The 27,791-nt window shown below is 37.8% G+C and overlaps 2 protein-coding genes across 12 annotated transcripts in view; one reads left to right on the top strand and one right to left on the bottom strand.

Moving 5' to 3' along the window:
• Nucleotides 1-427: 427 nt before the first annotated feature.
• senp8 (SUMO peptidase family member, NEDD8 specific) lies at nucleotides 428-4,824 on the bottom strand. The gene is made up of 2 exons (XM_051899198.1): nucleotides 4,676-4,824; nucleotides 428-2,386 (listed from the first exon to the last, which is right to left on the bottom strand). Exon 2 carries the CDS (start codon nucleotides 2,352-2,354, stop codon nucleotides 1,716-1,718), a length of 639 nt encoding a protein of 212 aa, XP_051755158.1. The 5' UTR covers nucleotides 2,355-2,386; nucleotides 4,676-4,824; the 3' UTR covers nucleotides 428-1,715.
• A 94-nt stretch (nucleotides 4,825-4,918) lies between these two features.
• myo9aa (myosin IXAa) overlaps nucleotides 4,919-27,791 on the top strand; it is a 142,923-nt gene continuing 120,050 nt past the window's right edge. For 8 of the 11 annotated variants that reach the window (XM_051899192.1, XM_051899191.1, XM_051899197.1 and 5 more), the window contains exon 1: nucleotides 4,919-5,259. The gene's annotated coding sequence lies outside the window, so the exon portion shown is untranslated. Of the gene's footprint in view, nucleotides 5,260-5,883; nucleotides 5,911-27,791 lie in introns of all 11 variants that reach the window. The other 3 variants (XM_051899196.1, XM_051899193.1, XM_051899188.1) reach the window with 2 other exon arrangements.

The following is a 27,791-nucleotide window of genomic DNA, read 5'->3' as shown; positions in this document are numbered from 1 at the left end:
ACAGAATTGGGATGGCAAGTTAAATCCCAACAAGTCAGTTGGCCAGAGGGCTGTATTTGAGTGTTCAAAGCGATGTGAAATGTGTTTACACTTCTGGGGAGATCTGCAGTACATTACAGTGCCGTTTAAGAGGATGTGGATGAGGTGTACAGTCCCAGAACTGAGATCATGAAGGTCAGGACCCCCTCAGAGAGATAATGTGAAACACCTGAGGCCCCAGAGGAGCTCCGAGAGCTTTCATACAGACTGTACTGTTGAAAACAACCTGGAAACGTGAGGCCACACAGCTATCAACACGCTTCCTGTGATAACCTTTGCATTACGAGTTTCATGTAAAATGGGTCGTTTGCTGCACAGAGAAAAATGACAGCTGGATTTTTGACTAACTAATAAATAATTCATTAGTAAACACATGACGCAGAGAAAATAATGATGTAAGTTTTTATTGGGATGAATCAATGTGCTCATTCTTATCTGCTTTATTCAAAACTGGTTCATACAGCTGAAGAATAAACTGTCGTACAATCATGCATTTGCGGGTGTGAGGTTACGAGCATCTTTTCAGATCAGATCGAGAAAGTGAACTTGGTTAAATAAAACACACTCTATTTTTGTTCAGCCCATGTATTGTAACATGTCCGTGGCAAACAGTAGCTTAGACCGCTTAGACTCTGTCATCTGTACTTTTCTCAAAATAAGCCCTGAGCAAATGTTCTTGTAAACAAGCATCACATTCACTTACTCGCTTCATGCTACTAATCTAAACTAATCAGCAATAAATAATACATTCTCAATCTCCCAACTTGTGCTGCAAACTGATTGGTTACACCGATCACAAGTCTCTTCTCCCTTATGAATGGGTGAAAGATTACAGATATTTTCTTAAAGGGACAGCGCATCCAAAAATCAAACAATCGGTCATCACTTACTCGTGTGATTTTATTTCCTTGATGGAAGACAAAATGAGATGTTTTGCAGAATGTTGACATCTTATTTTCATACAGTGAAAATGAATGGGGACTGATGATGTAAAGCTCTAAATGTAAACAAAAAAGCATGCAAGTATTACAGAAGTAGTTCATATGACTTGTGCTCTTCTGAAGCCATATTTGTGTGAAAAACAGAAGAAATTTAACTCTTTATTCAGTGAAAATCTTCCCTCTCAAATCCCTTTCGCACTTCCACAAATTCATAGTTGGATCAGAACGATTAAGACGCACACATTAATTCATTGACATCAAATCTGACATGATGTGCCATCATTGCAAATAAAAATTAGATTTGAGAGCTACGGTGGAGGGTAATAACTTTTTAAATTTCTGTCTTTTTCTCACACAAAGCCATTGTATCACTCTAAAAAAAATGCTGGGTTAAAAACAACCCAAGTTGGGTTAAATATGGACAAACCAACTACTTTTTTATACTTTAATGGTGCCTTTTTGTCATTTTTGGAGCTTGACAGATTGGTCCCCATTTACATTCATTATATGAAAACAAACTGAAGATTGAGGATATCACGCCTCATTTTGGGTATGGAGTGATGAAAGCGAGTAACGTGATGATAGAATTTTTCGTTTTTTGGTGAACTGTTCCTTTAAGAGTTTGGAAAACAAGTGCATGCGATTTCTTTCATGCAGGATTGAGTATGATAAATGTGTGTGTGTTCACTTTTACCAGTTCTCGTGAACATGACACTGATGTAAGAGGTCAACTAGTCATTCCTTAGCGAGTCTCTGTATTAGCGAATACCATTCTGTCCGTTTGCGTGTGATGTAGGTGGGTGTTATGATCTGAGCGGGCAGGTGCGGGCAGCCTTCGACTCTCGCGCTCTCGCACAGAGCATCGGCGTTACAGATCACATACATGCCGCAGTCATAGCTGTTCTGCTGCGAGGGGCACTGCTCCTCCACGAAAGGCACTTTCACCCCAGCTCCTAGAAAAGCCTCCAACTTGGCTGCAATACGACGGGCGTGCAATGAGTTACCTCCGCTCTGGGAGTCATAGTGGGTGAACTGACTGGTGTCTCGCCGATAGACGAGCAAGCTCCAATGGGAGCCACCGGCCGTTTGGTTAGCGTTGTCATTGACGGCCAAAAAAACCCACCGGCGGGACGCGAGACTCAGCGGCTCCAGGAAAATGGCGAGCTCCTCTTGACACGAGGCGTACTTAATGAACTGGGTGACTTCAGGGCTGATGAAACAGACCTTCTCGCCCAGACTTTTGAAGCGCTCTGTTGCAAAGTACTCAAAGGCGAATCCTATGACCTGATCGTTGAGCCAGTGCGGTCCGTTTAAAAGCGCCACATCTGAGCGCCGCAGCAGACTGTCCTGGTAGCTCAACACCACAGGATCCATCCTCAAAGCGACCCGAGTGACAGCAGCAGTTACTGCGGGGTGAGAATTTAGAGATTTTACGTGTTAATACCATGTTATATGAATCTATATGTTTAAAGTCAGCATGAAACGGAAGTTGCAATAGTCTTTTCTTTCATATTGTAACATATATCAGCGTGAAACAGCTTTGCAAACAAGAACAAATGTAGGGCGGGGCTTGATTTTGTCCATGGGGAATTGATTGGATGGTTTTGGTTTGCTATAGACCCTTTTCACATTTCCGGGTTTCTCAGAAGTGGATATGTCGTCATAACTGGGTAAACTTTAGGGATGCACCGATATGAACATTTTGGCCGATAACCGATAATTCTTTATATTTGAAAGCCAATAACCGATATATTGGCCGATAAATCTAATTCCAAATTTTTATATAATTTTTGAGAGCTTGATTACAAAAACAAAAATGTCACCATTAAAGATGCAATATGTAGGATTTTCTGTCCGCTAGAGGCCATTTCAAAACAAAGGCGTAGCTTGATGACGGCAAGTTTGAGAGCGGAATCTTGGGACATGTGGTCTTCACCTCAACGGGCGGTGGAAAAGAATCGGGATAGGACTCGGGAAGAAATCATGTTCATGGATGCGATTATTAACATTACTGTAGTATGAAGCAGAGCAGGACCGAGTGTTGTGGGAGCTGAACGAGGCCGCTGGAGCGATTGCGCAACACACGCCTCACGAGCAGCGGGACTTTTATTATGCCACAGTCGCCGGCGCCGCTTCCGCTTTTCCGGTCATGAGTATGAGGGAACGCAGCTCTGTATATCATATTAGATACATTTGAGAGTGTTGAAAATTATGTTATAACGTTGCTCTGTGCGTTCGCTCGGCGGCTGCTGTGAGACACTTGTTTGAGACACTGCAGTAAGACTAGATCGATTTTAGAATATCATATTAAATGCTGGATGGCTTGTGTTGATAAATGGCATGCAATTCATTTTAAAACGTATTGTATCATGGAGAAAATGCTGTATTACTGTTACTAAAAATAAAGCTGCATCTGATTATGCTATGTTAGCTACTTCACAAAATAGTGTTTTTCTCTGAGGCATGGTAAAGCATGGTACTCGCAAAAAAAAAAAAAAAAAAAATCAAGAAAATTAGATTTAAACAATAAGACTAAACGTGTTGAGCTATATAACAACAATTAGTTTCCTGTCTATAAATATAGTCAAAACAGTTGTTCCCTTGTCTATTAAAACATGTAATATATTAAAGTGTCTTTGGTGTTTCCATGGTTTCTACTAAATAAAATGAAACCGGAAACCGAGGGTAATGCGGGTATGACGCAATTGACAGGCGACTCCTCACGTGTCCCGGAGCCTTGGTTAAAATTGCAATTTTCTCACGATCTACAGATAAAATTATAATGAGAATATTAAATTGTATGTAGCCTATATGACAGACGTGCACTGTACATGTTAAACTTAACTGTATTTTCCTTTTTGAAGTGATTTCAATCATATTTCAAACTATTCAAACCCATCATGGTGAACAGTGCACATCTGAAGTGTCTCAGCTGAAGGAAATAATCCATTATTTATCGGCTTTAATATATCGGCCAAATTTTCTTATTGGGCCGCTAACGATAACATTAAAAATGAACATATCAGCCGATACCGGTACAGTGTTAGAGTTTTTTTTTAAAATTAAAATATAAAAAAACTTTGCAGGATTTACGATACAGATGAACATTAAAACGCGTCATCACGGTCTGTGAAAAGGGCCTATTGGTGGATCTCATTTGACTGACAGGTTGCCCCGCCCTCGCGCCAATAAACACATCATTAGAAAGAAAAGAGATGTGGCTGCAAGAGGGAGGGGAAGTTATTTTGATTCAAGATTGCAAAGCACATGAATAATAATGTGCATGGATAAATAATTTATAATAAATACTGCAATACTCAATAAAAAAACAAAACAAAACAAGAATAGTCTATTTTGATTTCCTACTGACTTTAACTCTTTATTTCTGATAATGTACCAGTCTACTAACACAATACTTTTCGCCAATAAAGTACTTTCTGTTTTTCTTGCCACTCTAATTGCATTTACTTTACTTCAAGTACATCCTCTGGCTGCTTGTATTATATGTAGGTAACTTTAAAATATTAGACTGTTATTTTGTACTTGAAGTACAACTGTCTCATCGCTCAGATCACCACTGCACTGCGCGCTGACACAGGCCAAACAAACACAACGATTCCAAAGCAAATACATTTCAAAGTTCTCCGAATTCTTCATCTGTTTAATAATAACATTGACAACATATAGTTTGTTACCTTGCAAAAGAAACAGTCCCCAAAGTAAGCTCGCATAACGTCCACTTTCCCCTACCACAAGCGCAGTGAGGGCAGGTGCCGTAAACCATTAACTGTTGTGATAGAAAAATGTCGCGCTTCTACACGTTTTGCGACAGTGTTGAGGGGCACGCCTCTTTCCAATGCCACACTGTGATTGGCTTATCGCAACGTGACGACACTGCCTCACTGAAAGGCAGCCACCGCCCATCGCCGCAGCTGACCCCGCCCATCCCCCGATTCCAAGAGCCGCAGCGAGTACGCGCAGCGCGCGTCTGGACACTGATGAGAAGCAGCACTGATTAAGCAGAAAAAACAGAAAGGAGTTTAAGCGAGCGACTCCCACGAGAAAAGAAGCGCCGCACTGTTCGGGAAATTTCAATGGGAAGAAGACTGTAGTCATTTTTGAATCAAAATGGCAGAGTGGCGCGCATGTTCGGACACGGGAAAGTTGCAACGGATAATTTGAGAGAGACAATTCTGGGATATTAGTGGACTCGAGCTGCGCTGCTGGATTTGATCTGTCCTTAAAGGAGAAGTGGATTTTTACACTGAACTCAAGAGAGGTGTGTTGAAATTATTTACACTTATGCTGCTTTCGGCGAATTACACAAACAAACTTATCGCTGTCGTTTACCATGACCCCGATGTTGACTCGAAGTTTCCCCGCATCTCCTGCTTTATGTCTACGGTTACTCAGGACGTGCGCGCGCTCACTCGTGGCATACGTGCAACACTATATTGTGATATTTCTTTTGCTTCAATGTCATTAGCATAACCAGTGAATGGGGTAACTAGTATAATTGTGCCAGGACAACTTTAAACTGACGCTTAAATAAACCCCTTTTTAAGGTGTGACAGATGTCATGGGTGGAGGTGATGATGATGATGATGATGGTGCATGTATTATTAAGGACTCACTTCAGCGCCAGTACTGCAGTAATCATGTGCCAAATCTGCACAGTCATCCGGACCCAGAATGTTTCATTTTGCTCTCATGCACTGCTCTCTCTCTCTCTTTTTCTGTGTTTTTAGAGATAAAGTGGTCCTAAAAGTATGTCAACGCTTTAAGTCAGAGTTAAAGGTGTGTGCATGTCATTGCAATTAAATGGCAAGATATCAAACCAAATGATGCTCCAGCTTTTTTTTTTTTTCCCCCTTGCATGACTTTTAACCATCTGGTGTCGCAGTGATTTTTATGACGTCAGTTCACTCAGGTGAGTAACCACAGGTGCACTTCATCAACATGTAACATTTCACTACCACAAAGTGTCCAGAAAGTGCACGAAAAGTGTTTGTGCTCTTAAAAATAAATACCACTTGGTTTGATACTTGCGGTTCATTCATTTAGAAATGCTGTTTGGGATCACTTTACATTTTCTCAGGGCTGATTTTGTTTTGTCGAAGTATTTTGGAGCTATTAAGGGGAAAGTTTGCTCTGATTGGTGCCAGTGTTGTTGGTTTTTCCCAGCATGCAGCACAGGTGATCAGAGGAATGTGAATGGTCTGTCTCAGCTGTTAGAGATTGTGCCAAGACATGACTTTACTCTGACAACTGGCCTTGTATACGACACCACAGAAATGAGCTAAACCTCCGAGTGTGGTCTGCATGCATGCTTCTGAACCAGATTCATAGTCAGTTAACACTTATAGGTTACTAAATGTGTGCACTTACAAGAAAGCACTGTTGCAGTGGTGATATAGTCATGGATTATTATATTCATGTATTACTGTGACTCTTATTTTAAGCATGCCATGCATTTATGGAAAAATTCAACAGCAACAGCAAAAAAACCAAAGTACTACTGTAGACTTTTTGTTAATATCCATGAGATATATTTATAGAGAGGCTTTCAGTTTGAAACCAAATCACATCACAGGTTTAAAATTCCTTGTTATTAAATATTAATGCAGAGCAGAAATAGCAGTTGCATCATTTAGCCTGGAGGGAGAAAGTAACGCCGGATGAGAATCACTCAAACACTCATTTTATTTTAGTGACTACTTTCTGGTTTCTGTTTATTTCCGTTTAAATCTTTGTGGATTCTGTTATGGTGGTTGTTAAATTGTAGTAATCAAACGCTAATAATGAGGCGTATACAATTTAACAACAATTTAAACAAAAATTACATTTTTAGGACCCTATGAAATCTGTTTTATTTTTCCAAAATTGTGTTTTCCGTTTTAATTTTTCTAGTTTTAATGGTTTAATTAAATTTAATTAAATATTTAATGAATTCTTAAACTTTAACAATTTATTAATTTATAAAATTTAAAATTTATTAAATACATTTATATAACTTAATTTTAAAATGTATTAAATACAGTAGGGCCATATGAGTTTATTAAAACTTAAACAAAAATTACTGAAATCTGTTTTATTTTTCCAAAATTGTGCATTCTGTTTTAATTCTTCTAGTTTTAATTTGATTAAATATTTAATAAATTCTTGAACTTTAACAATTTATTAATTTATTAAATTTAATATGTATTAAATAAATGTATACATTTTAATGGTAATGTTTATTTTTATTTTATTATTATTATTATTTTTTTTTAGAAATTTTGTTTGTTTTAATTTTTCTGGATTTATAATTTTAATAGAAATTTATCATCAAAAATGCTGGTAATCAAATGAAGGCATAAAACATTAAAAATTTGTTCCATATCTTACAATGTAATCAAAGGAAAATGTAACCATTTATTTTATGTTTTTAGCAAAGTATTGCATAGAAAAGTTTTGCTGATGAAATTAAAAGAAAAGAAAAATGATCATATTCCTTTAAAAAAAATCAACTTTAAATGATTTTATTATTACTACTTTGAGAAGTACAGTCTACTGTACAATAGTAATATATATGTCTGTCACAATTTCGTCAAGTTAAACCAAACTTTTATTTGAAGGGTTGTCCTGAAGACATTTGAGTTTCTTTTTGTATATAATATGATGCTAATTTTTATTAAAGTCCTCCTGTAGTCAATCATTTTATCCCTTAAAACTTATCTTTGACCACCAAAATGACATATTTAAACATTATTTTCCCTGTAATAAAAATTCTTAATGCCTTAAAATAGCTTGAATGTAACCCGCACCCTTGCCTCATTTAGTATGCGCAAAGCCATGAATATGCTAATTAGCCCCGCCTCCGACCGCTCACACCAGCTCAGAGATCCGCTCGGTCAACTTACTGATGTAAACGCTGTACAATAGTATCACTTTTCACAACGTCGGACACATAACTAATTAATATGATTAGCCTTTTGCTTGACTAAGTTATCAAACAGCTAATAATGTGTTGCTAATGTTTCATGACTCTCTTGCTTCAGAGCGGTCATAGTTAATGATATGCTAAAGCCGGCCGGCAGGTTGACGTGATTGGTTACAAGGTTTGTGACATAAGAAACACCAGCGATTTCAAACTAGATCACTGCAGTTTTAAAGAGAAAATACTCAGCAATGGTGTTGATTTGCACATGAATTTGCACATGGTTTGTCTTAAAGCATTTTATAAACAACACATAGACATGTAAACAACATTAAAAACTGGATTTTCATCACAGGGGAACTTTAGATGACATGATGAAACACAGGTGAAGTGACTCAGAGCCACTCTGGAGATGAAGTTCATGTTTGGACGAAACTGCGCCACTCATTCACACAAAGACGCGCAGAACAAACAGACTTCAGATTTAAATAGCTATATGTGTATACTGTAAATTCCATTTTTATGACTGGATTCCGTTCCGCCCACGTTTTCCGTATCATCGGGCCCTACTGTATGACTTCTGGAGACATCCGATTGAGCGTGAGAGGCTCTGTATGATGAATCGAGCTTGTAGGAGAAATCTGAAGCATTTTTGGACCACAACAATAAGAGGAAATGGCCATAGGAAGTAGTGAAACTCAGTCATCAAGTTTCCTGGGTTTTACTTTGAAGGACATGCGGTAATCCATACTTCAGGCACTGATGCTTGGCATAACCGTTACAGCATCTAAACCAACTAGGCATAAGCTGTTTTCTATCGTATTTATCTCTTAAATATTTATGTCTTGAATATGTCAGCTGATGTACTGCAAATTGCAGACAGCTGTAAGCAGACAGCTGAAAGGGAGTATGGGTCGTATTCCCGGGCTGTAAATAACTGGAAACAAAAGTAATTATTACTTTTACCATTTGTCTGAAACCCTTCTGTATTTCAGACACAGGCTAATCTGCGTTGACAGTTCATTGTTCGGTTACCAGCCAAGTCAATTTATGTGTCTTATTTTGCTTACTTTGTGCATTTTGACTTCAGAAATATGTGTATTGGCTTTCCATGGAGGCAAATTGACCACAATATGTGCCAGTCCTAAATTATCTTCAAGCAATAAATCATCTCGGATTTAAGTATCTTAGAGGCTGTAATTTTTCTTGGAGCTTGTTTTTGAGATGATCCGAAATTCAAAGCTTGATGTTATGTTTGTCCAATCCAAACAAATATTTGGAGTGGATTTGGATGTTATTCGGATCCATGCGTTGTCTAATTCCAGATCTTCCATTTTAAATGACTTTTAAGCCTCTACAAACTCCCAGCAAAATCATTCACGGAGAACATTATTTGTTAAGCTTCAATGAGTTACAATGGTTTTTCCTCATAGATCGTGAGATTAAGGGATAGTTCACGCAAAATTGAAAATTCTGTCATCAGTTATTCACCCTCATTTCGTTCCAAACGCTTAAGTATTTCGCTCATCATTTGAAAGCATATGAAAATGTTTTTAATGAAAACGCTGAGAGATTTCTGTCCCTCTGTTGAAAGTTCATGCCTTAAATGATACTCCAGAAAGTTCATAAAAACATTGTAAAAGTAATGCATATGAAATGAGCAGTTTAATTCTGGTCTTCTGAAGAGACACTAATGACAAATAATGACAAATAGAGAAAAAAAATAATGACAGAATTTTCAATTTTGGGAGAACTAACCCTTTAAATATAGTAATGGTAGTCTTTATGGTAACTTTAATTTATTACAAACAATTCTCTTGCTTATTAATTAAAACTCTAGATGTACAACAAGTTATTACTTAATGCGTCACAATAAAGATTTAGATGATATTTAAGCTTTTATTGCTTAAAGATATTCAACATAATGTTTTTAAAGGTTTTCCATCTGAATTATTTAGTATTTTTGTTTAAAATCAAGTTAATTTACATGAGATAATGGCATATCATTTTCAAGAATAATTTTTTTAACTGTTATTTTCTTATTTTGTAACTTTAAAAAACATATAACAGCGTGTTTTAGCTCAAAATACCCCACAGATAATTTATTATAGCATGTTAAAATTGCCACTTTTTGGGCGTGAGCAAAAACGCTTCATTTTTGAGTGTGCAATTAAATGCAAATGAGCTGTTGCACCCAGCCCCCTTTCCAGAAGAGGGCGGAGCTTCAAGAACTCATGTTCCGGCATACCGGCAACAACAAAACAGGACAATCTCACGCACCAAAAATGTCAGAAAAGGTGTTCATTTGCAATTTTTAACTAGATAACTCGTTTACGATAATTCCGATAGCATGTGAGGGCAGTTTGAACACAAAGCGCATCTTTCAGAATCAATCTTTGTGAGAGTCCAGCGTTAAACAGACCCTTGTTTGTAAAGCAGTCCGGCGTAAAAAAAGATTGACGCAAATGTTGGCACCTTAGATATGGCTTGGGACTGTGGAGTTTTCTTCACCCGTTTTATTATCTTTGAGGTGAAAATCGCAAGTCCAATCGTTTAGAAAAGTAAAAATATTTCTGTGATTTAAGGCATTATTCATGTTTGTAAGCATTTCAGGTTTTGTTCAAACTCCTAAACCTAAGTATGAGCAACAGTGGTTCTTTGAAATCGTTTGGATGTAATGGTAAGCCAGTTTAAGTAGGTAAGTAGGTACCTGTCTGCTCTTGATGAATGTGCTGCAGTAGAACAGGTGTTGACAAGCCACTTTTTGTAGTCTGGGGCCCTAGTAAAGGGGGCACTATAAAACTGGGCCGTTTCACTAAAGTACAGGATCGTAAGAGAAAAGTAGGGCGCTCTGACCTTCTTATCATAGTGAGAAGAGACCGCACCTGATCTATTTGAGTAAAGTGGTCAGTCTTCACCAGCACCAGTCCTGCTCAATATCTCTCTCTCAGTGTTTGACAGTAAGGGTTGTTTGGGGCCGCAGGAAAAATGTCAGAAACTGCTGGCTGTTTGAAGGGTTGGAAAGATTTATCAGTGGCTTATCTTGTCTCAAATCTTGGATACCGTCTTAACATGAGCACTCTGCAAGACCAGTTTGTACAGCAAGGCAGAAGGCTATGGGGAAAGGCTGTAAATTATTATTATATTTTTACTGTAATACAATGGGAAGGTAACCAGTAAATTAGTTAGCGCAAACCTCCAGTTACATGTTGTTGTCATTTGTCGTTCTTACCCCGTTATTTTCTTTCTTTTGAAAAACACAAAAGCAGATATCAGAACAATGTCACAAATACAAAGAACAGCTTACTCTGTTTCATGCAACAAAAGTAGATGGTGATTATACTGTGAAGCTTCAAAAAGGACAAAAAGCAACATTAAAACTCCATAAAACTGTCCTAAATATGCGTGAGTGATGCAGCAAGATTCAGTCTGTCCACACAGAGCACTTTTCCTTCTGAAACTTGAGAGATTTATCATATAATACGTTTTCTAAACTCCCACAATGAATTTCATCTCACCCATGTGTAAAGTTTAATACACACATCCTCTTTAATTACCTTGTATAGCTTTTCATAGTTCCTAGAACTATTGGCTGAAGTGCCCTGATTTTGCTGTATTCGCACCGCTGGAACCAGGAATGATTTTAGTTCTAGGAACTCCTTTTGGGGAACTAAATTAGCTCCTACTTCAGAGTAGGTCTAAACCAGCACAATAGGAACTATCAGTGACGTACGTGTACGTTGATTGGTCAAACGCATGTCAAACACCGGCATTTTTAAAAAGCTGTGTAAACATATTTACTTCATAAACATGGAAAACAGCGATAACAGCATTTACCTATTGTCTGCAGGGTTGTGTTTTTTTCTCCGCCTCGATGATATGTGATACTGAAAGTTGTCATAGGAGATTTCGTCTCTTAGCCCCACTTTTTGCTCTTTCAGTTGCGTAAATTATGCGTTTACATTCCATCTCCGTTATCAGGAAACCCACGACACACAACAAACACATCTCCAATTTACATCCACCGGTTTTTAGCGTTTGTAAATGCCGCACTTAAAGACACCGCTGTCGGCCACTTCAGAGTTCCTATTCCCGGTGCGAATGCAACCAGGAACACGGCCCGGGGGAGAAATTAGTTCTCGGGGAAGATAGTATTCCAATACTGGTATACTTTCTTTCTGCATTCATAAACGTTAATTTTACCAGCAAATTACAAATTTTAGTCTGCAGTAGAATTATGAGAATTGGAACACAGTTCAAGACTTGAAACATGTCAAACCAGTGGTGTAACCGAATCTCTTTTAATGTTTCTGTTACTTTTAGGCCTTTGTTTGGATTATCTTTTTTCATTTGTACAGTTTGGCTGTATCGGAGCAGTAATAGAAACAGGAAATTATAGGCCTTATCATGACTGACATGAAGTTGGAGCAACCATATTTTCCTTTAGTGTAGTTTAACCATTATGTTACATCTTAAATTGAACAGTTATTTGTGTGAGGAGCGTCCAGAATTAACTAATTTCTTAACTAATGCTGTAAACTATACAGGAAACTACATCACTATAACATTAAAGGTTAAAATGAACTGATTTGTAGGCTATTTACCTTTAAGTTACACATAAGAAAGTTTTTATAATAATGTAATAATACATTTTTAATAATCTATGTTTATATGATTTATATAAGTGGTGCTCTCATTAAGCCGCCTCTCAAACAGCTTGTGAGTACCAAATTGACTTCTTTTTTTGTGGCTTATTGCGCTTAAAAGGTCAAATACATACAAAATTATGTCAAAATGCCCGTCTTGCTGAGTATTCAGGTAAATACAGTCAGTTTTGGAACATAATGGTTGAGAGAAAACGCATGTTGTGTAACAGTATATTGGATCTGTGCATAAGCTCTTAAAGTGACAGCAGCCTAATAAACCTGCTGCTGTCTGTCATGTTATTCAAAGAACAAAAGACAAAGGGAAAACCACTCACTGCTCCTGACTGAATAAAAAGTGTAACTTAAATTTTTAACTTATGTTACCAAATATTGAAGTCTTAAAGAAGACATGCCCCTTTAAATGGGGTGTTTAAATCAGAGGTCAATAATCAGGGTAGAAAATGGCCTTTTATTTATTTATTTTTATATTATGGCACTTTTTGATGTTAAAATCCTACTGTCATTTTAAATGCACCTTAGGAGAACGTATAAAATAATTAGAAATGCAATTCTTGATCATTTAAAAAAAAAAAAAAAAACATAAGCAATTAGGATGCAATTCATGGAATAAGCCTCTGAATGTATGTGATTGTATTTGTTCATTCGGGGTTAATAATATCAGTGAAGTCGAGCTATCTGGACTGTGTTTGTTCATCTGGCAGACAATGTGCCTGGTGAGACGCCTTCTGCTGGGCTCCTTGTGTCTGCTGCTGCCCTCGGGCCACGTTCTGCTCAGTCTCGCTGTTTGTCCTGACGCAGACATTTCTAAAGGGGAAATGGTGTGTGCATAATCCTTGTTACTGATATATCCATCCTCAAAACATCTCATTATCTCTCTGTAATGCTCATTCAACTTGCACCGTGTCTTAACCGGGTATATGCAAAAAGTACACACAGCAAATCTGGAGATGTTTAATGTGGACTGAGACTTTGGACCAGTGAGATTTCATTGTGGATGGGGCTATCCAGCATAATGTTTTTTTTTGGTTTAATTTACACAGGCCATGATCACATTCTGTATTGTTAATGCCTGTTCACACCAAGAAGAATAAATATAAAGATGACTATAACGATAACTATATTAGCATCCACACCAATGATTTTTAGAACTATATCTTTGTCTTTATAGTTATCTTCCTTGGTGTGATCATGCCTTTAGAGTCACAGTGCAACACCAAATGTGTTTCCCTGTTTTTGTTTTCTTTCAGAAACTAGCTAGAATAACTGAAGGTGGGAGCTAATTATGACTTTAGGAAGGCTGGTTTACTGCGTCTGTTTTCATTTGGTACATGAAATAGCGTAGTGTGTTAAAGGTGCAGCATACTCATTAAAGTCAATATGAGCACAATAATGTCATGTTTTGGTTTTGGATCTGAGTCACTCTTCCTGTACCGCCCATGTTGGGGTCTTTGTCCTGGGAGCGGGCGCCATAGAGAGGACAGGAAAAGTACCATTGCCATGGAGACATTGACGGAGTGGCTGCTTACATGCCAGGCCTCCACCTTTCTGACTTTCTCTGAGTCTCTCCTGTTCATTATTCTTAAAGGGATAGTTCACCCAAAAATGAAAATTCTGTCATCATTTAATCACCCTCGTGTTGCTCCAAAGACTTTCGTCCATCTTTAAAACACAAATTAAAATATTTTTAATGAAATCTTAGCGATTTCTGTCCCTCCATTGACAGCCTACACAACTACCACTTTGAAAAAGTTCCTAAAGAGATCATATGAATCAAGCGGTTTAGTCCAAATTTTCTTAAAAGACAAGATCGCTTTTAATGATGAGCAGAATGAACCCTGATTGGCTCTTGTGGAAGCTCAAACGTGCTGCGTAACACACAAGAATTTTTAGCTTTATAAACATGAAATACCAGTAAAGCTACTGAGGATCTCTATTGCCGGTGTCTTGAGCATTCTTGGCCTCACGTTGGCATTCTCAGTGTATGACTTGCCAAAACTACCGATTTTGTTGGCTGTCTTCATCAGCGGTTGGTGAAGCTTTATAAGATTGCATATCTTGACATAATCTGAGATCTATGAATTTTTAAATATGCTAGGGTCAGCACTGTATTGAAAATGCAGAACGTGGTCTGCGCTGTCCTGCAGAAATATTACGTTCTTCTGACCAGCGATAACAAAAGCCAGAGGGACCAGGACACATGCCTAAAGCCTTGCGTTGCAGTAGATGTCAACACTGGCTCTGAATGCACCTGTCATCATCTAGTGTTACTCGTGCATGTTTGTATTATAGCATGGGAAGGTTTGTGTGTTGTCATCAGAGGGGTCTGTCTCAAACCCAGAGGTCCTCTTTAATTACAGTAAAGATTGTGACGTGGGCTTGAACTCGAGCCAAGGTTTGGATGGCTGTCAGGCCCGGCTGAGCACATGTGCCGAGGTCAGCAGACACACTGGAGTGGCACTCAGCACAGATCATATGTCTGAATGCAGGACTGCCACTGGATAACGGCTCCAACTTCAGTGTGCGGGCACAGGTCTGATGTTTGATTTTCTTCAGGGAACGAACATGTCACAATATCCCTCATTTAAATAATTCCCGCCGAATAAAGGGGCGGGCCTGGTTAAGTTAGTTAGTAGTGTGTTGAAACTCGCAGTTATGGTAAGGGGCGGGACATTTCCCCAAACACATTCCAAGGGCTTAGCCAATCACAGCAGACTGGTCCAGCCAACCAATCAGAGCACACTGTGCTTTTCAGAAGGAGGGGCTTCATAGAGACAGGAACTAAACAGAGCGTTACTGACAGACTGGGAAGAGAGGAGCTGCAACAATGGAGAATATGAGGAAAATAATGTGTTTTTGAACATTTAAGCATGAAAACCTAATCTAATCTAGTAGAGCCCAAAAACAAAATCAAGACTTTGGCTTTGTAGCATGCCTCTGATCCAATAAATTGCAGTAAGCTTTGTGCTTTGTTACTTTTGATATGAAACAAAGTCTCAGATTTCAAATTCTGGCCATTTTATTATGGAATTCAAACAATAAATACCATTTTGCCGCTCTTTAATGTGATGTGACTGATCGCTGTTGCTGCCTCAGATCGAGCGAAGTGACAGCGAAGAGCTCACGTGAACAATGAATTGACATATAAAGCATTTCAAAGTATTGAGAATTTTCTCCAGGCATAGTCTGTAGATTTGATTAGAAACATTGATGTATGTACGAGTAAAAGTGCAAGTTGGCTTCCTTAATGAACTCATGATGTTCATTTCTCCAGTACAAGAGGTCAGACCAAGATTTATAGCTCTGTGATATGACTCATTCACTCCTTGGTGAAGGTTTCCACAAATTATCATTGCAAAGACTCTCCAGACCACCCTGTATGTTCCTGATTCACAGCGCTCTTGTGTAGCTTGAATGAAGACGACTATGAGTGTCAGGCCATCATGATTGCTCACCACAGTTGACTATCTGTTACCCTCATCACTGGCCTGTCTAAATGCACTTTACTGTTTACTCACAATCCTCGTTTCTGATTCAGAGCCTGATCGATAGTAATGATGCATTGCTCTGCATCTCTTTGTGCACTCTGGGGGGTTTTACTGGATTGATGAATAGATACATGAAAGTCTCAGTGTTTATATTTTGCTGGTAAAACCCTTGTGGTCTAACTGTTCTTTAGGACCACATTATTATTTTAGTGGACATTTTTTATAGTGGAAAAACGAATAAGTTGGGCTATCTCAAAAAAAAAAAAAAAAAAAAAAAATTGAGGTAATCAGTTACATCAAGTTTTTTGAGTTATGATGTTCCCAATTTTAAAGTCGTCATGAAATCAAAATTTACTTTGTTAGTGCATATTACTAGTCTTGCGTTGAACAATTAATCCGTGCAAGTTTATACACAGAAACATTGTTTGTCGTGGTAATCTTTAATCAAAATCTGAAAAGTTACTTCCGGTCTGGAATGGCGTTCCTTCTCTGATGACGTCAGTTTGACGGCTTGGGTTGAAAACGCGAAAACCACTCCCCTCCAACCGTTATGAGCGAGAGATGGAGAGGAGGAGCGCTAAGGTGAAACCCTGCCCTCTATTCAATATTCCGTTTCACTTGGAAATATGTCACAACACTGGAGAAAAGTCGTTTGCAACTTCCGGTTCACGGGGGAACTATCAAGTTTTGAGTTTGTAGTACACATGCATGTTAATTGCTCCTAACTTGAAGTACTGAGTTAGCTAACTCATACATTTTGATAGCAATAAACATAAAAGATCTAGTTAATTAACTTTTTTTTTTATTTTGAGTTCTTGCAAATCAGAGATTTACTTCACTGTAAACCCTATTAAGTTGTGAGAATTTAAGATAAGAAAGATTTTTATTTTGTACTCCTACATTTTTATTGTTCTTAACTTTAAATATTTGAGTACACCAATTTATACACTTAAATTAAAATTATCAGGTTATCTCAACGTAAATATTTTGCTAGCTGTAACAAAATAATTCAGAAAATGCCAAAACATGTAAAAGCAGGAACACACCAAGCCGACGGTCGGCCGTCGGGCAGTTTTTGTTCATCGGCCGACCACACTGTCGGCTGAAGTTGGTCCTCGTCAGCTTCTTTTCGGCTGATTCGACATGTTGAATCGGTGTCAGAGCTCGTCGGTCCGCCGGGCCATCTGATAATTCTGGGGTGCGTTTCCCGAAAGCGTCGTTGGTGAACTATGGTTGTAAGTCCCATTGAACTCTATTGGTAACGACGGAACTTGCGACCATAGTTCGCTTTGGGAAACGCACACCTGATTGGCTGTTCAGCTACTGCCACCTGCTGGTACAGAAAGGCATTTAATCTTACGCAGGTGCAGAACGGACGTGCTACTTGGCCGTCGGCTGTCGAGCGTCGGTTCGGTGTGTCAGGGCAACTTTGGACCCAGACGCTGCCGAAGTGAGCCAACCCCGCAGTCTCCTTTCGTTGCCACTAGTTCGTCTGCGTCGTCTTGGTGTTTTCCTGCCTTAAATTACCTGCTCTCAAAACAAGCCGCATGCTCCACTTGTCACCATGATGGTAACTCTCCAAAAACTCACATTAACAGAAACTCTTCTAAATTAGCATAAGAAAACATTAATCACTACTGAATCTCCCTTACTATTAATCTTGCACAAAAAAACATTATATAACACTTAATTTTAGCATTTACTCTCCCTTTTGAGTGCCATGGTCAAAGCATGCTGGAAAATAGAAATCCCAGCCCAGTTTCAGTTAAACGTAAGTTAGTCTAAATTTGTTTAATTTAGGTTTTCCACTCAAACAAATGAAGTATTTTGAGCGTTAGGGTTTAAGTCACATATGTGTTGCTTTTACACAGGGTCCTTCATTTTCTAACCAACTGCGACCACAACAAAACATACCACGACAAGACATTTTGATGTTCTCTTGGTCTCATTGTGTGAAATCTTATTGGTCCAAAGTAATGCTCTACACATCTGTATACTATATATTTAAATGTGTTGTGTCTGTGTGGCTTTGCAGGACTTTTTCTTTCTGTGTGAACATAATAATTACTTGGAAACTGCATTGCCTGACAAAATGTTTGAACAAAAAGTCCAGAGTTGTGGAACATTACATTTAAAAGCAACATGTTACAACATCGTGTTACACAAAGCTACTTATTACATTACATTGTTACTTTTTGTAGAAGCTTTTTATATATATTTTTTTCACAAAGAACGTCTTGTCCAGAATGATACCACTATGCCATGTCAATAACAATTAAAAAAATTAAACCCTGCATGTATACCCCCTGCTCCGCTTCCAGCGTAATAATAGTTTTATTTCCTCTTTTTGCTCACTTGCATTGATTTATGTGACTGTGTTATGAGGAAAGCAGAGATTTGTGGTTCACATTTGTCTAATAAATAGAAAAGCAACTAATATGAAAAAAATTACTTATGTATTCTGACAGTTTAAAACGGTTTTACTTCATTCTCTACTTTCAAACATCTTATGTTGTAGCACGCAAAACTGGTAACAGCAGTCTAACAGCTCCGACTTTAACCTAATGTGTTCTTTTCCTAATAAAGTATTTTTTCTTTTTTAAAACAATGTTGATAGCATTGTGTCCAAATGTTGACACAAACTGAAGGACGTGCTGTTTCTCTGCAGTTTTTGGCTTGTATACTTGCATGTTTCCTGAGTCCCTTCAGGCTGATACAAGTTTGAACTGAGTTTTGTGGGGTCAGCCAGTCTGATTTGTTGAAGTGCTTGTGTCTCTTTTGCTTCTATTTCTAACATAAATATTTCAGTGTTGTCTCCTGACTATGATGAAACTGTTTAAATGTGTTTCATTTTGGCTTCAGTTACCCTACACAATGTAGTCAAGTGACAGAATCAACCTGTTTGTTATATAACACATGGAAATTCCCTGTCTTGTTGCCTGAGGATATTCCTTGGTGTAGAACCGTTTTCCTATGGCTTTATTCCTGGAGTGCATGAGAGAACAGCAGGGTCAGGTATATCCAGATGTTTTTTTTATAGTGGTTTGTAACTGTTTTGAGAATACCCAAGGCCTGTGATGCATTTGCTTTGTAAATCCAGAGGCTCAGTCTGTGCTGGGATGAGGAGTGACGTCATCCCTCCTGTCCGTCTGTGGAATGGGAGACCGTGACTCCCTGACAGGCTGTTGAATGACTAGAGACAGAGCCTGGAATCCTCCCAACCCTCTTTACCATCTACTTCTCTTCCTCCCTTTCTCTCATCCCTGGAAAGTGTCCAAATTCACATTCTAACCGTCCTAAGTAGTCTGCAAGATTTAAAATGAGTTTATCTTAGTATTGTAACATATAATTAAGTGATTATCCACGGCTAGCTGTGCATTAAATGAGCAATATCACATGAGTCACTCCATTGAAACTCATTGTATTTTGTACACTATTATTGAGAGAGAGAGAGAGAGAGAGATTGCCTGAGCGAGCATTACCTGTGATTGATATAACATTCATTCTTCAGGTCGATGTCCATTATAAAAAATTAGTTCAAATGTCCGCTGAGGAAAGTGATCTTGGTATTTGTCATTTTTACAGTCAAGGAATTTTCATAACAGCGCGCTAAAATAACTTCCTTTGTTTACAAAAGTCCCTTTCAATTTAAAAGTCTCTTGCGACTGTCTCATTCACTTGTAAAGTTTGCCGTCATCTAATGGTGTATTAATGTAACTTTCACTCAATCCATATTACGCGCTAATGGACCCTTTCTCAATACCAAATACAACATATTATTTATAAAAAATATTTATTTATTTTTAAATGACAATAGGAAATAAACGTGTACAATTCAGTCAAATGTACAAAAGCAGTGCTCTACAGGGTGTAAGTTAAATATAGCCTTAATATTAATTTATTAAATTTAACATAGCCCAATTTGATTTGCTCAGGAACAAGTAATAGTTTAATAAGACCAAAGATTGCCTGTTTTATGTAGCCGTAATGAATTATATCTCATGTTTAACCACTATAAGAGCCAGCGGCAAAGGACTGGCCGAGATGAAGCTGTTCTCGGCGGGTACACGAGCACTGAACGGCCGCTGAGGGCCTGGAGCTCACATCTCCGAAAATGTCTAAAAACGTAAAATAGGCGCTATGATTGAATGTGAGTCACACATTTCAGGTCTAAACAAATATTCTCGCCTAAAAAAAACTCTGAAAACTACAGTTCGTGGTACAACAAGTGTAGTATGTGTAAAAAAAAAAAAAACAACAACAAAAAAAAAAACGGTGGATTTGCTCAGCCGCCATGACAGTCGCTTTAAGCGGAGTGATACAAACGGTGAAAAGGTAGGAGGGCTGTTATCACTGGGTTATCACATGGCTCTCAGCCAATCAGATTCGAGAACCAAAAAGAACTGAACAAAAAGTATAAATGATTTTAATGCACGACGTGGAGGCAAAGACCCAGCCCAAAATTTATTTGAAAGAATGAATTATAGCATTTATTTGAATTAATTATTGAGAGAAAGAGAGATGTGTGTGTGTGTGAATTACCTGCGTCTGTGCAGCGTCTCTCTCTACTAACAATGAAGCTGTGAGTTCCTGTGTTCAGCCCTCTTTAAGTCATTTGTTTGATTGGATTTAGGTCTGGGCTCTCACTGTGTCTTTCCAAAACGTTCTTTTTCTTTTTCTGAAGCCATTCCTTTGTTGACTTAGATTTATGTTTGAGATTCTCATCATGCTGAAAGAGGAAATTCCTCTTCATCTTCAGATTTTTAATGGAGTCCTGCAGGTTTTCTGCCAGAATGGTCTGGCATTTGGCACTATCCACGATTCCCTCTATCTGCCCCAGTGTCAGCTGAAGAGAAGCAGCACTGTAGCATGCTTCCACCACCTTAATTCATTGTGGGTATGGTGTTGTTTGCGCCAAATGTACCTTTTAAATTACATCCCAAAAAAATGGTTTTATCGGACAATTTTTATTAAAAAAAATAAATAAATTCAAAGTATTTTATTTTATTTTTAGTAATGACTTCTGTCTAAAAATACTAAAGAAAAAGGTGATTTTAATTCAGCATCGCTTAAATGATGACCGGATGATTATAATTACTTTTCAGGAGGACTGAACAAAAACTCCACCTTTTTGAGTCGTGTTGAGCAGATTCGGACTAACTTAAACACATCTGATTGGCCATTGTTCACATGCTCAACTGATATCTCTGTGATTGGCTAGAAAGCTCAACGCAGTGAAAACACGTTGTAAATAGAAACCTTTGATGCTCTTCACAGAGCGCTTACACAAACACTCATCTTTGGCGGGAAAAGGATTCATTTTGGCGGCCGCTAAAATATTTTCAATGCAGGAAAATGCAGTTTGCGTTAGGGTCAATGACGTGACGGGTCTTTTTTTTTTTTTTTTTTTTTTGTCCAAAGGCCTTAATAAAATTTAAAAAACAAAGATATGACATCCACAATGTAAGGTAGTACAACTAGATCTCTTTTATTGAATCCAAAAGGTTTTAATTATATTTTTCTACATATAAAGGCATTTTAAAGATTTTGAAGTGTCAAAAGGTCATTCGGTTTAACCGTCCAAAGACCAATACAGCCATTTCATTTGTGATTAAAATGTAATAAATGTATATATTTTTAATTCTGGCATGATTTTATAACATCATATATCAACATAGTGCAAAATGGTTTTAAAATTATCTGTAGAAGTCGTTGCTTTGTTATGAGAAAGAATGTCCGGAAAAATTAATTTCATTGATGTCATTTGAAGTAACTAATATAAAGGGACCATTTTGGATCAAGTCAGTATCATGGGACAGGATGTGACATCATTCAGATACCTGCAAAGAACAACATGGTCGTGAAGCAAAGTAACTAACTCTCTCCTAATTATTTGAAAAATTCATGTTTTCACTCCTCATACGCATGTCCCGAAACATCAGGTCATTCGGTACAACCATTATAAAACATGGAAGGTGTCGTAATGTTTTAAAAACTTGTACTAAATATAAAATATTTGTCCTTTTGCTAGCTAGCTAGATATCAGCCTGTTAGCATTGTTTGAAAATATCATCATTCAGTATAACCAAAAGTGTCATTCGGTAAAACTGAAATATTGGTTAAACTGAATTACTTTTTTGGTGACACATTTTGTCCATCTTGTAAAAAAGGACAAAAGCAGTGTTAATTGATTATAAAAACCACATAATATCATTAACACTTAATAAAACTTCAAAATTAATTATATCTCCATTAGTTGTTTTTTTTGTTTACACTTTTAAAAACTTTATTCATCAATGAACTGTATATTGACATACTGTCTTCCTGTATTTTCAAAAGTATATACCTTCCCATCACCAGTGAAGTACATATCTGTAGTGTAGAAGTTTGTGAATGGTGGAGTAGTCCTACTTTCTCTTTGAAGAGATTTCAGGAAATGACAATCCTCCGTCCAGGGGCCTCATGTCCAGTGAGAGAGGGAAAGTAAGGGACAGGGAGGGACGAGCAGACAGGAAACAGACTAGTACTGAATGCAGACGTACTGCTGTGATGCGGCAGCGAGTGGAAACGGGGGAATCTCTCTTTTTAAACAAGCCTGCGTGTTGCTGGCCCGCTCTGAAGAGTGGCTTTTGTAGATAAGCTCTCTAGAGTGAAATGTCACAAGCCAACACAGGAAATTGTGTCAGAGTGGGAGAGAGTGAGAGGAGGGATTGTCTGTCTGTGCTTTAAACACTCAGATTACTGTCATCCTCTTCAACGGTTCTGACACCCGTCCACATGGAGTAGCTTTACACTCCCAGCCGCAGCAATATGCTGGGCAGTTAAATTATCGTCATCATCATTTACTATGCTTCTGTCTAGCATATTGAACGGAGCTCCTGAAATGGCAGAAGAACAAAGCTATCTTAATTCAATTTATTCTTCCGTAATTTTGAGACCATTCGCTCCTTTCTTTCTTTGATTTCTGTTCCAAGAAACTGGTACCGTCCAATAATTTGCATTTGGAGTGTACATTTTTTTTTTTTCATTTTTGCTTTTGTTTTTATCTTCTTATACTTTTTGATAATGAAACCATCCGCGTTCGATTTAGAGGCCGTTCACAAAAACGTGTGGAAAACGCGCCACTTTCTCCTCTTTTCAAAAGGGCTCATTGCTAAGCAATCATGAGCCGCGTTCTCCATGAAGACGAAGAAGTTTCAGCAAAGGATAAATGGATTTCCAGACCTTGCATTAGCTCTACTACTAGATTATACTACTACTTATGGAGATGAGAAATAAAAAAACCCTGTATGATCAGCTGTTCGTCCATCTTGGAAGAGCTTTCGAGCGTGTTCGTCCCGAGTCTACATTTAAAATAACGAACTTGAGCGCGCAAAAGACGCAACGTGTGAACGGCCCCTAACTATTGGAAAGTCTCCCCTCGCTCTACGCGTTTCATACCTGCTCGTTCAGTGTGCGTGAACCACTGACAATCCCACATGTGCTACAAAGACCCTCAGAGACGTGGTGAATATTTCACAGACAGTGCATGTGCGATCATGTTCGTTCCACATTGCATTTATAAGAGCAGTTGGCCAAATCCAGAAAAATTAATGGATCTCTATGGGTCCTGTGCTGGATGTATATGGTATTACACTAAAAATTTATTTCCTACAGATTTCTCTAACCAGCAGATGACAGAATTCTGCCTCTAAAACCTAGATCAATATCCAGAAACAACTCATATTTAATTTTGATCATCATTAAAGTGATTTATTTATTTTTTTTAAAAATAAAAATGTAATATTTTTATATGCATGCGAATGGTGTAGTTGAGGAATTTTGCGGTAAATGGATAAAAAATTACTTCATATCCCCCCCAAAACACAGCATAATCTGTATCAAAATGAATTTCAATAAGTAAAAATATTTTTAAAAGTCACACATTATTTGTTGTTTGTCACATGTAGTAGATGATTTTTTTGTGCGTGGGTAATAGAAGGGTTTTCCACCCGGCTACCACCGCAAGTATATTTCAAACCTGTGGGAAACACTGTACAGGATATTTTTTATTTTTAAAAATAGTCAAAAACTTATATCCTTACACTGTAAACCCAAATAAGCTGGCAATTTAAATTTAACATACTTGTTTAAAACATTGAAACAGTTGAGTTTACTTAAAATCAGTTCTGTGAACTTGAAAGAAAAAGAAAGTGCTAAATACTCATAAAAGTTAATTTGAGTGAACTAATTTGTTTCATTTAAGTTTGTCCTACTCAAACCAATTAAGAATTTTGAGCGTTAGGGTTTAAACACTACTTTTTTTCCTTGTTGAAAATGAAAATAAATAAAACACACTAAAAATAAAATCAATAGTTTTATATGTTACAAATGAATTTATACATTATAATTTAAAGCATAAAAGACTATTACATTTAACTGTGTTTTTAAAAATGTACTTGGAGTGCTATATGTTGGCAAATCTAAATTTAAAAAACTGGCAAAATAAGAGCATGAACAATGAAATATTAAACGTCTACCAATTATTAATTGTCCAATAACCAAAATGGTAATTTATATTGTGCATCATTTTGACCTTAAAAAGATAGGCCTAGTTCACCCCGAAATGAAAATTGCCATCATTTTCTCACCAGTTACTTTGAACTCAAATGACTTTCTTTTAAAACATTTTTCAGTGTGAACCTTCATAATCAAATCCGGTAAAATATCTAGCCTTAAAAACAACCAGCTTTACAGTGCAAGGAATTTGTATGTGATGGTTGGATCATTATCCATTGCTCCATCTGTGGAAAATAAAGTCTTATCTGCTGGACTACTTTCAGGACACCAGCAGCTCTGGGCAAGATCCTGAATTCTGCTAAACTGCTTTTCATGTAGAGCGCTCTTGGAATTCACAACAAAACCCCCCAAAATCTTTATTGTCATAAACAAACCTCTTGTATCATCTTCACAATCTGAAGCAGGCTTTTGAGATAAACATCTATAGCTTTTTTTTTTTTTCCTCCTCGGCCCATATTGAAATTTTACCTCTGATGTGAAAGGTTATTATAAGTGTTATGCGTAGTATATGGAAGTGGATCATGTTTTTCATTTTCAGCTCAGGAAACCCCTAGTTCCCCTTAATTAATGATCATTTGCCCAGAGGCCTGCGGAAATATTGTACTATCTGTACAGCTTATGAACACAAGTAAGGCCCTGTAGGCAGGTTTCAGCATTACACACACGACTCTGTTCTGTGTTTCACTTGGATGCTTATCAGTACAGCTGCTCTACTCTCTTTAATGCCAATAGTCTCGTCTGGGTTAATTGAGCTTGATATAGCAACATATGCATGTGGTTTTTTTTTTTTTTTTTTTTGTACTCTGAGAAATGCACAATACATTTTAGCAACATTTGTTTTTAATTGAGTGTCAATATCTAGCAAAGCAGGTATTTTTGATGATTCAGTGGTCAATGAGGAGCGAGGCTGCTGTTCATTACGATATTTGAAGCAGACATCAATACTTATACTAATAAGGGATCCAACCCTGTATTAGCAATGTGTACCTAATAGTTACACATTATTTTTTGTGAGAAGAAAGCATCCCTTCAACTTCTGAAAGTGAACAGCAGTGATTTTCTGTAGCATTACATAAAAAGTGAAGCTTTACACTGACATAAGTGTCATTTTAACGTCAGTGTAAAGAAATGTAATAATTAAATTCACTGTATGTCTTCACTGTATGAATTAAATACTGATTCTTATTAAAGCTACAGAAGTTATGCAGTCAAGAGCAGTGAGTGATTTTTCTCTCTTTTGTTGTTTGATTAACATTAAGCAAACAGACAGAAGCAGGTTTATTAGGCTGCTGTCACTTTAAGAGCTGCACGGATCCAATATACTGTTACTCGTGCGCTTTCTTTCTCAACTATTTCCTCCACTTAAGACGTAACTAACTGTGTTTGCGTGAATACTCACCAAGACGGGCATTTTGACATAACTTAGTGTGAATTTGGCCATATAAGTTGTGGAAGGAAACTGAATTCGGGATCACGCGCTGTCCGAGAGGCGGCTTTTTTTGTGTGTGTGAGTACTTTGCTTATTGCATTTAATAACATTAAACAGTATGTGTGTACTCTTGTACAGTATGTGTGTACTCTTGTGATGACGAAATTCGCGTCATGCGCATTGTACGCTGACCCTCGTGTACGCTTAAAAAGTGAAGTATACTTTGGGCTTAAGCATGTCACATGTATGTAACAGTCATGTGTCCAGTCCGCTCTCTGCTCTGTCTACTCTCCTAAAATTTGGACTTTTTGTAATCTTTTGGAGTATTAAAATCATGCAGTTATCGCAAGTCGTTGTACGTTTGCAATATTTCGATAATTTTCCCTAATATATGAAGAGTTCAGATGCAAAACGTCACCTCCGTCAAAAATGAGATGATATTGAGCGAATGCTCTCCACGCATAGTATAAGTTCATCAAATACTTTCGCTTCAAATGAACTAAATCCCAGTGTCAGCGAAAGCCTCTAAGTCCACAGAAGAACCAATCGGAAGACGCAAATCGAATCATATGATTTCAAGATGAATGTCGGCGTACATATGAGCCGGCTTTCAATTGCCGAGCTGCAAGTTTTTATCATGTTTTGTCCATCGTTACAGTGGCAATGACAGGATTTCGCGAGTAGAAAGTAAACACAACAGTGTTCCTTTTGCTGCTGTAAAACTGACAGAAACAGACATTTTACTATGTCTTGTCCAAAGAGGTGGACTTAAAAGTTTTTGCAAAAACAATTAAGTATGAATTGACTGAAGTGACATTTTTGAAAATAGGGCATTTCAATAACTGATTAACAACCTTTTCTTTGCCATTAAAGTGAAATTAAACGAACCTAAACATGGGAGCCTGGTAAAAAATGTTTAAAAGAAAACATGGACTTTTTGCAATAGAACTCTTTATATATATAATATTAGTGTTGTTTACGCATAATATCCAAGACCCAATCTCTTGTCTACTTGTACTAGCTGTCAATTACATCTGTGGTCATTTGGCTACCAGTGTCCTTTATTCTAAAGCAAGCAGAATATGTGCTCTGTAGAAATTGCCCTGACAAGGTCATTGCCGTCTCTTAGAGTGTCTCGCTGTAGGCGAGGGCTGTAGTAGCCCAAGCTCTCATCTCTGAACACGTGTGGCTGTTTGACTGCAGGCCTGTCCTGTAATTACACAGACGTTTGTGAGGGGAGTGTGTCCATGGGGCGAGTTGGTGCCTGAACCGGTATGCCCTCCCAGGCCTCTTTTACCCCTCTACCCCTGTCATAAATCAAAGGGCCAGCTGCCAGCGGCTCATTATCTGTGTAATTATCTCATCCTGCAGTCCTGCTTTATCTCTAAGACAGCTTGGGCCTCACTGCCCTCACTCGTCCTTTCCCAGACAGACCCTGCATGAGCTGGTCCTCTGATCTTGCGCCTCTGCATGGCCCTGTCTTCATTACTGTTATGTATAATCAGTGTTTTTAATTGGTATTTTAATGCGTTTCTGGTATGACCACTGTTAGTAAAGGGATAAATCCCTCCAACATGAAAATTCTGTGATCTACGCCCCACATTTTGCTCATTTTGTTAAAGAGGAGTCCCACAAAATTATGTAAATATACAATATTATGATCGTAGAAGCTTCATCAGGTATTTATAGAAATACGTAGAGTAATTTATCAGGTCATCCAGGCTGCTTTTACACTGAAAGTGGATGGTGACC

The sequence above is a fragment of the Ctenopharyngodon idella genome, chromosome 7 (assembly GCF_019924925.1).
Source record: "Ctenopharyngodon idella isolate HZGC_01 chromosome 7, HZGC01, whole genome shotgun sequence".
Classification (NCBI taxonomy): Eukaryota; Metazoa; Chordata; class Actinopteri; order Cypriniformes; family Xenocyprididae; genus Ctenopharyngodon; species Ctenopharyngodon idella.
The sequence above is the reverse complement of the archived record's forward strand: the minus strand, read 5'-3'. Positions and strand labels throughout refer to the sequence as shown.

What these genes read in the sequence shown, in the direction of transcription:
- senp8 (XM_051899198.1), bottom strand. Translation starts at nt 2,354, where the DNA reads ATGGATCCTGTGGTGTTGAGCTACCAGGACAGTCTGCTGCGGCGCTCA.